This window comes from Panthera leo, chromosome E2 (genome assembly GCF_018350215.1).
Source record: "Panthera leo isolate Ple1 chromosome E2, P.leo_Ple1_pat1.1, whole genome shotgun sequence".
NCBI lineage: Eukaryota > Metazoa > Chordata > Mammalia > Carnivora > Felidae > Panthera > Panthera leo.
This window is the reverse complement of record NC_056693.1, coordinates 47,004,302-47,017,573: the sequence shown is the minus strand read 5'-3', so window position 1 is coordinate 47,017,573 and position 13,272 is coordinate 47,004,302. Positions and strand designations below refer to the sequence as shown.

The window sequence follows — 13,272 nt, the reverse complement described above, 5'->3', positions numbered from 1 at the left end:
GAAATAATTCTGGGGGTGGGGCAGGGTGGGCACTTGTGGAGACAGCAGTGGGAAGGGAAACTAGAAAACTGAAAAGTCTTGAAATGGCAGGAAAAAGAGTGTCCAATTAATTTGGAAGGCTTCTGACTAGGAGTCCACTAAGTCTTCGCTGCAATGGAATCGTTCTGGGTGTTACAAGACTTTGTAACAAAGTGTTGATTTCCCAACACTTTCATTAATATACATACTTACGCACATACATACGTTTAAGGCATTTTTAAGTGAAACCTGAGGCTGATGGAAACTTCTCTGAGGTCAACTCCACAGGGCCGTAATTCATTCCAACCTTTTTTTCAGTGCCTGATATATGGTCTCAATACCTGCTTTACCTAGAGCGCAAGCATATCACATGTTCAACTTAAATGATCAAGATATTGGTGACAGTGTTGCTTAGAACTGACGCTCTACCTATGCGCATTCTGTCGCCGAGGTCGCAGGGCCGCAGAACAGCTACGCACACCGCCCCAAGCCGAGTGTATCGCAACTCAGCTTAGCGCTGCGCCCACACCTGGACTCCGGCGGGCGGAAGGAGCGTGGCTGCCGTGACTGCGCGCGCGGGTACCAGCGTCTAGCCACACCTCCGGGTCGGAGCGAGGCCTTTTCAGCCGCTGGGAGGCCCGCCTCACCCTCCTGTCTGGTGATTGGTGAGGTGGCAGCTGCGGTGATTGGAGGGCAGGGCGGTGATTGGAGGGCTTACCGCCATCTCTTCCAATGGAAATAAGCCAGAGGCGGGCCCAGTGGCGGAAGGAGCATGGCGTGGAGACTGCTGAAAGTGAGTTCAGAAAGTGGGCTCTGCGGCAGCGAGGAGGAGTTGGGCGAGGAGTGGGGCTAAAGCAGATTGGAGGGCTAACCTGGGGCGAAGTGCGGTTCCGAGATCGTGGGCCCAGTTTGCACGTCTGTGCGTTTCTGGAGGCACACGTGCGTGTGCATTTACACGTGTGCTTGGCCAGTGTGCATAAGAGCACGTTCCTGTCTGGGTAGATGCAGGTCTGTGTCAGCGCACGTGGGCCAAACGTTTATTGAGCCTGGCACACGGGCGTTTAGTGAACACATGACCGCCTAACATTGTGTGCAGGATCCATCGTGCAGTGAAGTTACACTAAAACATGGCCCCAGCCCTTCTAGATGAAATTTTAGGGCGGGGGCTTATGTAAGTGTGTTCAGATACTTGTTGACATTAAGGAGCGTTCCTACAATCCGCTGGAGACTGGAAGCAAGACAATAAATACTTGTTCTGTATCGACAACTGGGAGTGACTTTAAAAAGGCAAATCTGATCATGCCACCTAGTTGTTGAGGGAGAACCCGAATCTTCATTTTGGCCAACGTCTCTGTTTATCTCCCCAGCTTCTTTTTAAGCCGTGCTTTGCCTTGTTCCTTGGTTCCAGACAAACCTTTCCCCTTCCCCCATTTCTTGGGTGCATCTCCTTACCCTGTGCCACTGTGAGCGCCTTTACACTTTTTCATACCCTCCCACTGCGTCCTAGTTAACTCCTATTTATCTTTTGGACATCAGCTTTAAGTCACTTCTTCAAAGAAGCCTTCCTCTACCTCTGAGATTGGGTTGGGGTGTGTTATTACCGTATGTTAATTCATAGCTATTGGCAGTTACATATTTGCGTGATCATTGATTAATGACTGTCTCTTCATAAGATTGTCGTCTCTTTGAGGGCGGAGACTATTTCGCCCACCTCTGAGTGCTCGATTACTGTTGGGCAGATGACTGACTGATGACTCATCATCTGGCAGTGATAACTATGAACCACTTTTCAAGTAGGATTCTTTGTTTTTGAGAGAAAGAGAGTGGGTGAGGGGCAGAGAGGCGGAGAGAGAGAAGCCCAAGCAGGGGCTCGATCCCACGAACAGTAAGATCATGACTTGAACCCAAATCAAGTGTTGGATGCTCAACCGACTGAATCACCCAGGTGCCCAAAACTAATTAGTGATTCTTGACTCAATAAGACCTGATGCTCCTTAAAAAAAATATTTTGCAACTGCTTTTATTATCCTGAAGTGGAATTTATGTATAATGTAATCTATCTACGTATAATTTTAAAAGATTAGCATAATGTCCTAACTGGAATATAAAGGAGACATTAAAGGAATTCATAATAAAATAACATGTATTTTAGTATGTAAATGTTGGGCATGACTCACTTAGTGAGAGACTCAGGTGTTTAAGCCTCTATTTGGAAATTCCAGCGCCTCAGGTATGTTTTCTTGTCAAAACCCAAACAAAGCATTATACCATTCCTGAGATCTCTGAAACGGTGAACAAGGCTTAGTAACGTTCTGTGCAACACAGTGCAGTCATCTCTCAATTTATGATGGAACTGCATTCCTGGAAAAGTCAATGCATATGAAAACTGTGCATGACATAGTTGGTGTTTTTATGTGGTGGAATACAGGCTCAAATAATATGAATAGATTTTTTTACATACTGAATGTCAGTAGTATCTCCAAAAGCCATGCAGGACAGGGACACTTCATCTGTCAGATAGCCTAAAACAGTGCAGGTGTCTACCTTTACAGATTCCTGCCCACTTAAATCTATTAACATTCCTCCAAAATGCCTACCACATGTCCCCCTGGGGGCAGTACTGCCTCTTTTGAAGCCTCTGGCCCAGAGTCCTTCAAGGCCAGACAAGTGTGGGTCAGCAGAAGTGTGGATACAGCCTCTGAAAGTAGAGACCAATGTGTGAGCAAGACTAGAAATGAAGGAGACCAGTGTTTGCAGAAGGCTAGGGATATCGCTTCATGTCACATGCCATTATGTCCTGTGTGCCTGGGTGTATAGGGCTCAGAGAAGTTACTGCTGTCTGGCCCCATTGGGCCTTTTTCTTTTTTTCCCCCTCAGAAGCGGGCCCAGGATGCTGTGGTCATCCTGGGGGGCGGAGGACTTCTCTTCACTTCCTACCTGACGGCCACGGGGGATGAACATTTCTATGCTGAACACTTGATGCCAGCTCTGCAGAAGCTGCTGGACCCAGAGTCAGCCCACAGGCTGGCCGTTCATTTCACCTCCCTGGGGCTCCTGCCTCGTGCCACATTTCAAGACTCTGACATGCTGGTAGGTGCTCTTGGAACACCTTCTGATTAACAAGCTCCACAGGCACTTCTGACACAGAAGTGCTGGGGCCTGCACTTTGAGAAACACCAGGATAGCCTGGCTTTGTTTCCTTCTCCCTAGGAAGTGAGAGTCCTGGGCCATAAATTCCGAAATCCAGTTGGAATTGCTGCAGGATTTGATAAGCATGGGGAAGCTGTGGATGGACTTTACAAGATGGGCTTTGGTTTTGTAGAGATCGGCAGTGTTACTCCAAAACCTCAGGAAGGAAACCCCAGACCCAGAGTCTTCCGCCTCCCAGAGGACCAAGCTGTCATTAACAGGTGTGTGAATGGACCAGAGGTCACAGGGGATACTTTCTTCCCAGGAGGGCGCTCAGCAATGGGAGATCTGCCTGTTTTTTCTGTCATACAGTGTGGACATTTTTCTGCTATTGGGAATGTTCGAGAACCATGTTGAGCATCTCCTGTGTGGAGGCATAAAAGCAGATTTTATTATTCTAGTTTAACACATAGACACCCCAGGGGCTCAGAGAGCTACATGACTTATCTCTAATCATGAGATCATAAGTGGGAGATCTGGGGTTGAGATTAATACATTTGACTTCAGGGTTTGTGCTTTTTTCACATTGTTACTCCAGTGCTCTTGCCCAGCACTGTCCAGCAGAAATATGATGTGTAATTTAAAATATTCAGGTAGTCACAATAAAACAGTAAAGAGAAATGGGTGAAATTCACTTCAATAATATATTCTATTTAATTATTATTTATAGTTATATCTAATTATAAATACTTAACATGTTCTGAATGTCATTTTAACACATAATCAAAATAAAAATGATTAATTAACTATTTACCATCTTTGGTGGCAAGTCTTCTAAATCCAGTGTGCATTTGACTTAAAGTGCTCTCAGGGTGTACTGGCCACATTTCAAGTGCTCAGGGACACATGTGGCTACAAGTTCTTGAACTGGATGGTGAAGCCCTGCCCTTTAGTAAACTGGAAATTTTAATAATCCATATGGATAGCTGCTTTTAATAAGAGAGATCCTTCTAGATTGTGTAAAGCCCTTCTCTTTGCAATCCCTAGGCAGTATTCACTATAGCAAACCCAGAAAATGAAAAAGTGTCTGCTTTTTGGTAACAGAATTTTCAGAGTCTCCTTGAGAGAGTTTAATAGGCATCTTTGGGACCATTGATGGCCTTCTGGAAGATGAACCTGTGGGAATTTTAGGTGGCCGCACTTCCTGCTTTATTGTACTTATTTCAGGGAAATTTTCCAGCATTAGAGATGAAGTTATTGAGCTTTCTGTTGCATTGCAGGCTGGGATCGGTATCTTCAGAATTTCCAGGCAAAATATACTTGTTGATGATTCGGCTGCCACAAGTAACTGCAGGTACCAGGACAACGGTACTGGGCAGAATCCATAAACGAGAAGTGGTTGAGGGAGGAGAGCCTGTGTGTTTGGCCTCCTTGCTGTGGGTGGCTTGGAGTGGGTGCCCAGTAAGCGCCTGCCAAGTGAATCGAGCAATTTATTCATGAAGTAAACAAAAACAGGTGCTCCTCTATCTGTTCAGTGTTTTTGGCTGCAAGTAACAACGTGACTTAAATAATAGGCATTTGTTATTATTTCTTCTCTGGGAGGGAGCTTGTGGAGCACAGGCAGGAGGAGGAAAGATGGGTTGTCAGGGAGGCCCCGCTGCAGGGGAGGGGTACATAAGTGAGGAGGAGTGTGGGTTGGAATCAGACAGGTCGGGGGACAGCTACCTGGCGAGTCTGGGCTATTTCCAGTGCTAGGTACCTGAGAGACTTGTTTGCAAATTTAAATCTTTCCCTCTGTGTTTGATGGTGTTCTGGCAAGTTTTCTAGGAATTCCAGGGGTGTTTAAACCTTGAAAGTCTAAGAACTGACTCTGATTTTTTTTTTCTTTCCTGTTTTTAAAAGTCCAAAGTATAGTAGAAGTGGCCATGAAACCATCTCTCCAAAGTGTTTGGCTTATGGCCGAGGGCTCTAACCTCGTCCCCTCCCCACCTGCTTATATGTTACAGATATGGATTTAACAGTCACGGACTCTCGGTGGTGGAACACAGGTTGCGGGCCAGACAGGAGAAGCAGGCCAGGCTCACAGAAGGTAAAGTGGGGTTGTGCTAATGGGCCTTTCTCCGTTTGTTGTGAGGAAACCTGTGGGAGAAAGGTCAGGAATTCTTAATGAAGTAAATGTGACTGAGCAATAGGGAAAAAAAACACTATGGAACTCAGGAATTTTCCTGCCTTTATCACAGTCAGCAAGACTGTAACTGAATTTCATAATTTAGCAAAGACTTGCTTAGTTTCTCCCTCGTTATATAACCTGTGTTGTGTCATAACTGGGGCCGCTTGAAAGTGAGCAAAGCAGTCCCGCTGTGGTCACGTGGGTAGTTGAGATGTGAGCAGAACCTGAGCTCCATCTTCCTCGGTCTTCCTATGATGTCCTTTTGTGCGTTATGTAAACAATACATGTTAATTATAGAAGCATTAGTAAATACAGAGAAGCATCAAGAAGAAAAGTGAAATTACTCATCCCCCGCCCTACTCGGGGAGAATTAATCTTGACTTTTGGGCAAATATCCTTCATGACTTGTTCAGAAAACACCATGCATGTTGTAAGGCCGCCTTCAGAGATGCCGATGTCTGTTCTCTGGGGCTCTGCTCTCCCTCCAGATCCATGTAGTGCCTGTAGCGCTGTTTTGTCCTCACCACCCCTTCCCAGGTGTCTTCTGAGATTGTGTGGGGCTGTGGCCATTTTCCTCTAGAACTCTTTCCAGGAATTTAAGTGTCATTAAATGTCCTGGTAGTGAGATAAGAAAAACCTATGGACATCGGATTCACTTCAGGAAGTAAGGTTGAAAGGGCCGAGGCAGTCGGCAATCTCTGATTTTAGGAGAAGGAAGTTACCTTGTTTGGAAATCCCAAGCTTTGGTAGGAGCAGACCCTGCTATACTACAGACCTTTCCATTTGGGGAACTTTGAAGCTTATAATATGACCTCCATAGCTTGTGATACTCTCCTGCCTTCTGGCTTCCCTTTCTTCTTTTTATTGTCCCCAGTGTGAGCTTTAGCCCCTTTTCTTCCTTGCCCCTCCCTCACCCCTACTCCAGCACTAACACTGATTGAAGCAGAATCTTCCAGCAGATTTGTTCATGTTTTCCAGCATCTAGAAGCCTTGAAGACAGCTTATTGCTAGCATAAGTTGACAGAAGCTATGGTGCCTTTTGAAGATAGAGTAATTCAGAAATTTCTGTCTAACTTCAGAGTCTTGGCCCTTTGGGCAGCTAACTGCTGATGGAAGATCCCTTAGCTGCATGAAAGTAAGGCTTCCTTTCAAGCCAGCTCATCTGTGCAAAGAAGAATTAGCTTACAAATGGCTTGGCTTGATGGAGGCTGGACTTGGGAAGCTTGGAGGACTTGTGTAGCTTTTGTCTAATTGGATGCTACCCACCCCCCCACCCCCGCCGCCCCCAAGGGAATCTCATTTACTTTCAAGCTGGGGATTAAAAGGGTGACTAGTTTAGGGAATGAGAAGGTGGTTAGCAACACTAGATGTTGGTCTTTGATCCCAGTGACCTGACACACCTTTTGGGAGCTCACTTGGTGCTCCAGGTCTTTTCCCAACCATTGCACGGTAAAAGCAGCTGACACCACTGACCTACCAGTGACCTTTGCAGATAAGGTGGTATCTTAGAAGCCAAGTACAGACAACCTCTGGCTTTCAGGCACAGCATGTTTCTAAAATGTATTTTTCTAACAGTCCAAAATGCAAGTCAGTAATCCCATGGATTTTTAAATTGGGTGGCATAATAGTTACCATGCAAACTGAGACATTTTGGGGAGTGAAGGGTGCAGGCATTAATAATTATGCCCAGGCTACAGGAGCAATGAGGGCTGTTCTGGGAGCACTGGGACTTGTGCTCATTCTAGTTATGAGCTGGAGCCCCTTCTCAGAAAACTGAAATTCCAAGTTCTAAAAGATTTATGCCTCTATATTTTAGGCATGGTTAGTGGAAAACATTTTCCAGTCTTGTATACATATTCTTTAATTTTGCCTTTTCTTCCCAACTGCACACCCTGTCACTCAAGTCCAGCAGACAGCCCTTGAGAATAAACAGCTGTCCCTTAACATGCCTGTTGATTTCTGACTGTCCTCATTACATTTATGAGCCCTTACTTTTTATCGCTAGCATTTGCACTCCTAATTTCTCCAGTTTCCATTAAATTTTAAAAAAGGAAAAGAACACAGTGCAGTAAAACATCCTAGTAGTTGCCCAAACATGCTGCGCAAAGATGGTGACCTCTTCTTGGTCAGCAGGCGGCAACACCGTGCAGCTTCCATGGTGTTTGCCGGCTGGTCCGGGAAGTTCACACAAAGAGGTGGAGGTGTACGGGGCTCTTCGTGGGCTGTTTAGTCAAGGACATCTTCAAAATGTTGCACAGGGAATGAATGGTGTTTAGGAACAAAATCTTGACAAGCCATCTTTACAGGGGGGCTACCACTGGGAATAAACCTGGGGAAGAATAAGACCTCGGTGGACGCTGCTGCGGACTACGTGGAGGGGGTTCGAGTCCTGGGCCCCTTGGCCGACTACCTGGTAGTGAACGTGTCCAGTCCGAACACCACTGGGCTACGGAGCCTTCAGGGAAAGGCTGAGCTGCGCCACCTGCTGACCAAGGTAGGAAATTACATCTCCAGGCTCCGTTCCACCAGCCTGTCCTACCCACTTCTTTCCAGTTGATTCTTCAGGAAAAAGCTTCAATGTCACTATCAAGGAGCTGTCCTTAGCACCTGGACCAGATAGGACCCCTTGCTATACCTATAATCCCGTCATAACACTGATTATGCTTAACAGTAATTAATGGCTTGGTTACCTGTCCCTGTGTTAAACCATAAACCCTGTGAGAGCAGGGACTGTCTCTCTCTGTCCCTAGCATCGAGCACACTGACTGAATAAATTGGATGACTCTTCTTTGTTTTTAAGTAGGCTCCATGCCCAATGTGGGGCTTGAACTCACAACCCTGAGATCAAGATTTGCATGAAACAGCGAGGCACCCCTGGATGAGTCTTTATCAAACAGTACTTGTGACAGTATTTTCTTCTTATCTCTTTTAGAAAAAAAAGTCTCAATAAGCCTTAATATATTAGCCAATATCAGTGACAACATTAGGGACTTAATCTTAGGGATCCCTTTGTTCAGGAGAATCAGATCTGTGGGATGGGTCTTTGGCATAACTGAGAGATGTATTTTCTGAGAAGGAGAAGTCGCTGGTGCTTCAGCGTGAGAACATGCTGATCTGTGGCTACGGCCTCCAGGGTCCCCGTCTCTGGCCGTGTGTTGTTCTAGGTGCTGCAGGAGAGGGACGCCCTGCAGGGAGCGCGCAAACCGGCTGTGCTGGTGAAGATCGCACCTGACCTCACAGCCCAGGACAAGGAGGATATTGCCAGTGTGGTGAGAGAGGTAGGAGTCGGGCTAGGCCCTGGGACGCCTCTCACTGCCTGGGAGGGGCGGGGGTGGGTGCCATTTGGCCAGCTGGGCTAGCCTGTGGCTTCCTTTCTGTGGTAGTGAGAGCTGGTTTGATATGTCATGATGTAACTCATCATCTAATGAAAAGCTCAGTTGGTTGAGCATCCAACTCGATTTCAAATCAGGTCATGATCTCACAGTTTGTGGGTTCAAGCCCCACATCGGGCTCTGAGCTGACAGTGTGGAGCATGTTTGGGATTCTCTCTCTCTCTCTCTCTTTCTCTCCCTCTCTCCCTCTCCTCCTCCCCTGCTCACACTCTCTCAAAACAAATAAATAAACTAAAAAAAAAAAATTTAGAGAAGCAAATGTTTGGATGAGTCATTTACTTGTACCCATTCCCTTGTCTCTTTCCTCACATTCATCCAGCAAGAGCTCTAAGCCTTGTGCTTGCATTCTTGGTCAGTCTTGGTCAGACTGTTCTGTCACTCTCTCCAGTCTACCCCAGGCCCCTGTGTTATAGGAGAATGGTGGAAACACGGACCAAATCTGGCAGTCCTGGGTTCAAGTCCTAGTTCCACCATGTACTACCTAGGGGCCTTGGACAAGACTAAAGTGAGTGGTTCTAAGGATTAAATCCTGTCCTCGTGGAACATTACAGGTGGTCGATATGTGATGGCTGCTACTATTATGTTGAGGCTCGTTCAGACCCTTTTTCTAGAAGCATAGTGAGCTCTGGTATAGCTCTTGCTTCCCGGGGCTATAGTGTGGGCACCTGGCCCCGCTGCTGTCTCAGACCCTCGGGGAAGCTACTCCGACTGCATCAGTGCCACCACTGGAGGGTTCTTTCTCTGTCTCACATTGCAGTTGGGCATCGATGGACTGATCATCACAAACACCACAGTGAGCCGCCCCGCCGGCCTCCAGGGTGCCCTGCGCTCTGAAACAGGAGGGCTGAGTGGGAAGCCCCTCCGGGATTTATCAACTCAGACCATCCGGGAGATGTATGCACTCACCAAAGGCAAGAATTCGGTGCCTGTGTCTTCAGATCTGTGTGTGGCTCAGGCTCTTGGGTTTGATCCGAATCACTGTTCCCTGAACTGCTGCATTCAGCCGGGGCCGGAGCGGGGGAAGCCAAACTAAGGGTCTCACGTTGCCTGCCCTTCCTCACGATGTTACGTGTGCTTCTTGCAGGCAGAGTCCCCATCATTGGGGTTGGCGGCGTCAGCAGTGGGCAGGATGCCCTGGAGAAGATCCGGGCGGGGGCCTCCCTCGTGCAGCTGTACACGGCCCTCACCTACCGGGGGCCGCCCGTGGTGGGCAGGGTCAAGCGGGAGCTGGAGGCCCTTTTGAAGTGAGTGGGGCCACGTGTGGCTTGACACAGGCGAAGTTAAGGTGGCATCAGTTGAGGATGACTCACAGGGAGGAGGAGATGCTATTTACCTATTTATTCCTCATTCAGAAAGGATTCAAGAACGCTGGGGAAAATTACTCTGTTGCTCCTAAGACAGAGGACAAAGAGGGCCAAGGAATTCAAGATTAATGGTGTTTATTGGCCTGAGGGGTTCTGGCAGCATCCCTGCTCAGTAACATTGTCTTGATGTCAGGGAGCTGTGAATACTTGAAATTGATTCCTTTCCCAGTGTGAAGACCTAGGTGGAAACACCTCTAGGTTCCTGAGTGAAGACGATGTAGAAGGCAGGAGGCACGCCTCTGCGGGAGACAGGCAGGCACGGTTATGGAGCTGACAGCCTAGGTGAATGTGGGCTTCCAGCGAGAGCAGGGCCTGTCCTTCCCTATTTGCCGAAATTGCTTTTCCTTTTTTCAGGGAACAGGGTTTTACGAGAATCACAGATGCCATTGGAGCAGACCATCGGAGGTGAGGATGTTTTCAATAAGAAGCCTAATCTGGAATCTCCCCACTAAATGAGACGGGTCTTTGTGGCTGGATTGAGAGAGGAGAGCCACATCCCCCAAACCACGAGAGCCCTTCCTCCAGCCCAACTGTAAACCCAGTCAGGAGCATCACCAGAATCAATACGAGGCTTTCTTTAATCACTTGTCGGACCATGAATGCATTCATGAGTCTTTCTAAACTCAAATCCCTTTAATATTGCAAGGACATTAAATATTTGAGGGAAAAAAATCATAGAAAAAATAAAGCCATTTAAAACCTGGATTTAAGGGTGCTTGGGTGGCTCAGTTGGTTAAGCGTCCGACTTCAGCTCTCAAGGTCTGTAAGTTCGAGCCCCACATCGGGTTCTGTGCTGACAGCTCAGAGCCTAGAGCTTGCTTCCGATTCTGTGTCTCCCTTTCTCTCTGCCCCTCCCCTGTTTGTGCTCTCTCTCTCAAAAATAAATAATAGGCATTAACAAAAAAAAAAAAGTTTAAAACCTGGATTTAAATCCCAGCCCTCAGTGAGGGCCACGGGCCTCACATAGGTGCTGCAGGGCCTTCTAGGCCTCTGCTGCCTGGGGTCAGCTGTGGGTCCAAGGAGCTTGACTCTGTTTCATTCTGCCTTTACTTTTGTTTAAGTTTTTGACTTCACTTGAAAATATTTCAAACACGGATAAAGTTGCAAGAATAGGGCTTGAGGGTGGCCATCCTCTGTCTTCACACTGCCTTCCCTCTGTGAGTCCGGGTCCTCATCTTTTCTTAGAAGGACCCCAGTCATGTTGCAGTGGGCCCTGCCGCGCTGACCTCAATTTAATTTGATGACCTTGGTAAAAACCCTGTCTCCAAATAAGGGCACTTTCTGAAGTTCTAGGGGGTTAGGATTTTAGTATGTCAGTTTTGGGGAGACACAATTCAGCCCATCACAGGAAAGTGTGCTTGCTGTGCCCCTTCTTTATTATCTGTGGCTTGGGGTGCCATTGGGCAGACAGCTTCTCAAGGTGCTTGAAGACATTAGACAAGATGTGAAAGAGGTGTAGTCGTTAACTGAAGAGAGAGCAGCACCGGTCTTTTCGATACCGGAGAGCAAATGGGGAAGAGGGGCTGGAAACCTTATCTAGGAAGCGCTGTTGCTGTGTGGCATGCCCTCACAGCCAGCAGAGAATTACCTTTGTTCCCATCACCTCAGTACAGATTTTTATTCTAAATTTGATTTCTCGGTAGCTCTGCGAGAGGCATGGAACTATAACAGGGGTAACATGTTTTGTTGCCTCATCATTTAATCTTGGCCTCCGCCTGTCCCTCCCTGTGTTCTTCGCTCACTCTGCCACAAAACCAGCAGCCAGTCTCCTGCTGTCCTTTTCAAAGATCGTTCACCTGTTTCGACTTTTTTTTTTTAACTTTTTAAATTTATTTTTTAAATGTGTATTTATCTTGAGAGAGAGAGAGAGAATCCCAAATAGGCTCTGTGCTGGTCAAGAGTCAGCTGCTTAACTGACTGAGCCACCCAAACGCCCCCTTTTTTTTCTTTTTAAAAAAATAACCCCCAAATAAAAGTTGTGTACCTCTCTTCCCTCTTAAATAACTCCATTTCCCACAGGTAATCACAGATAACTTTTGTATCTATCTTACTAGATGTTTCCAGATATTTTTCTTTTTATTATATACAAACACATGTAATCCATAGCTATCTTTTTATGTATCTGCATACTTTTGCATAGAAAAAATTTAGGAGAACTGTTTTTTAATACCAAGTGATATGAGAGTAAATTTAAATTTGCTGGTCTGATTCTCCATCCTGAATATTTTTGTGTGGATTTCTTGCAAACGAGTATATTCTGCTTCACAACCACAACACAGCCGTCAAAAATCAGGAGATCGGTACTGACATATCAGTTCATCCTCAGGCTGTGTGGCAGGCAGAATTTCTAAAATGCCTTCCCCCTTCCCAATGCCCTGTCCTAATTTCTGGAGCCCAGCAATGTGATGAGATATCCCTCTCGTGACTGTTATGTTACATGGCTTAACATAGGAGCCTCCTTGAAGGTAGGTTATTCAGGTGGGTCCAGTCTGATCACATGAGCCCCTTTAAAAGCAAGTTTTCTCTTTCTAAGAAGCATAAGGGATCAAAGTGTGGTTGCCATTTTGAAGACTGGTTTGGGGGGCATGAGAAGAAAGGTTTTGGCCCCTGGCTAACAGCCAGCAAGGAAATGGATGTCAGACCTACGGCCACAAAGAGCTGGATTTTGCCAACAACTTGAATGAGCTTGGAAGCAGATTTCTTTCCAAAGTGTCTGGGTGAGGATCCAATCTGTCCAACACCTTGATCCTGGCCTGGTGACACCCTGAGCCTAGAACCCAGCTGAGCCTCAACTCCTGATGCAGAATGGTGCTGACAGTGACTGTGTTTCAAACCACTGGAATTTGTGGACTGTGTTTCACACAAGAGAGAATGAACACAGGCCAGCTTCGTGGTTCACCAGCCGTCCCAATCGTGTCCTTCATTGTAAAAGTATCCAGCTCAGAATGACATGTTGCATTTGGTTGTCATGTCTCTTTAGCCTCCTGTCTGGAAAACTTCCTGCTAGTCCTTGACACTTTTGAAGATGACAGGCCGATTATTGTGTAGAATTTCCCTCGTTTGGGTTTGTCTGGTGGTGTGATTGGAGTCAGGCGGTGCAGCTGTGGCAGGAACATATGGCAGCAGTGCCGGGTCGCTGTGTCCTCCCAGGTGACACACGGGGTCAGTTTGTCCCAGTGCTGCTAATTTCACATGGGTC

The 13,272-nt window shown here is 46.8% G+C and overlaps 1 protein-coding gene across 1 annotated transcript; it reads left to right on the top strand.

Annotated features, from left to right (window-relative positions):
* The first annotated feature begins 778 nt into the window (after nucleotides 1-778).
* On the top strand, nucleotides 779-10,784 carry DHODH (dihydroorotate dehydrogenase (quinone)). Its single transcript, XM_042920846.1, has 9 exons — nucleotides 779-811; nucleotides 2,896-3,108; nucleotides 3,229-3,428; nucleotides 5,154-5,236; nucleotides 7,624-7,811; nucleotides 8,482-8,595; nucleotides 9,467-9,620; nucleotides 9,794-9,953; nucleotides 10,428-10,784. The coding sequence occupies exons 1-9, from the start codon at nucleotides 791-793 to the stop codon at nucleotides 10,480-10,482; spliced, it is 1,188 nt and encodes a 395-aa protein (XP_042776780.1). The 5' UTR covers nucleotides 779-790; the 3' UTR covers nucleotides 10,483-10,784.
* The last annotated feature ends 2,488 nt before the right edge of the window (nucleotides 10,785-13,272 follow it).

Bases quoted from the DNA above. Each gene is read 5' to 3' on its own strand.
- DHODH (XM_042920846.1), top strand. From the start codon at position 791: ATGGCGTGGAGACTGCTGAAA. The intron at 812-2,895 runs GTGAGTTCAGAA...TTTCCCCCTCAG, and splicing joins TGGCGTGGAGACTGCTGAAA to AAGCGGGCCCAGGATGCTGT. The intron at 8,596-9,466 runs GTAGGAGTCGGG...CTCACATTGCAG, and splicing joins TTGCCAGTGTGGTGAGAGAG to TTGGGCATCGATGGACTGAT.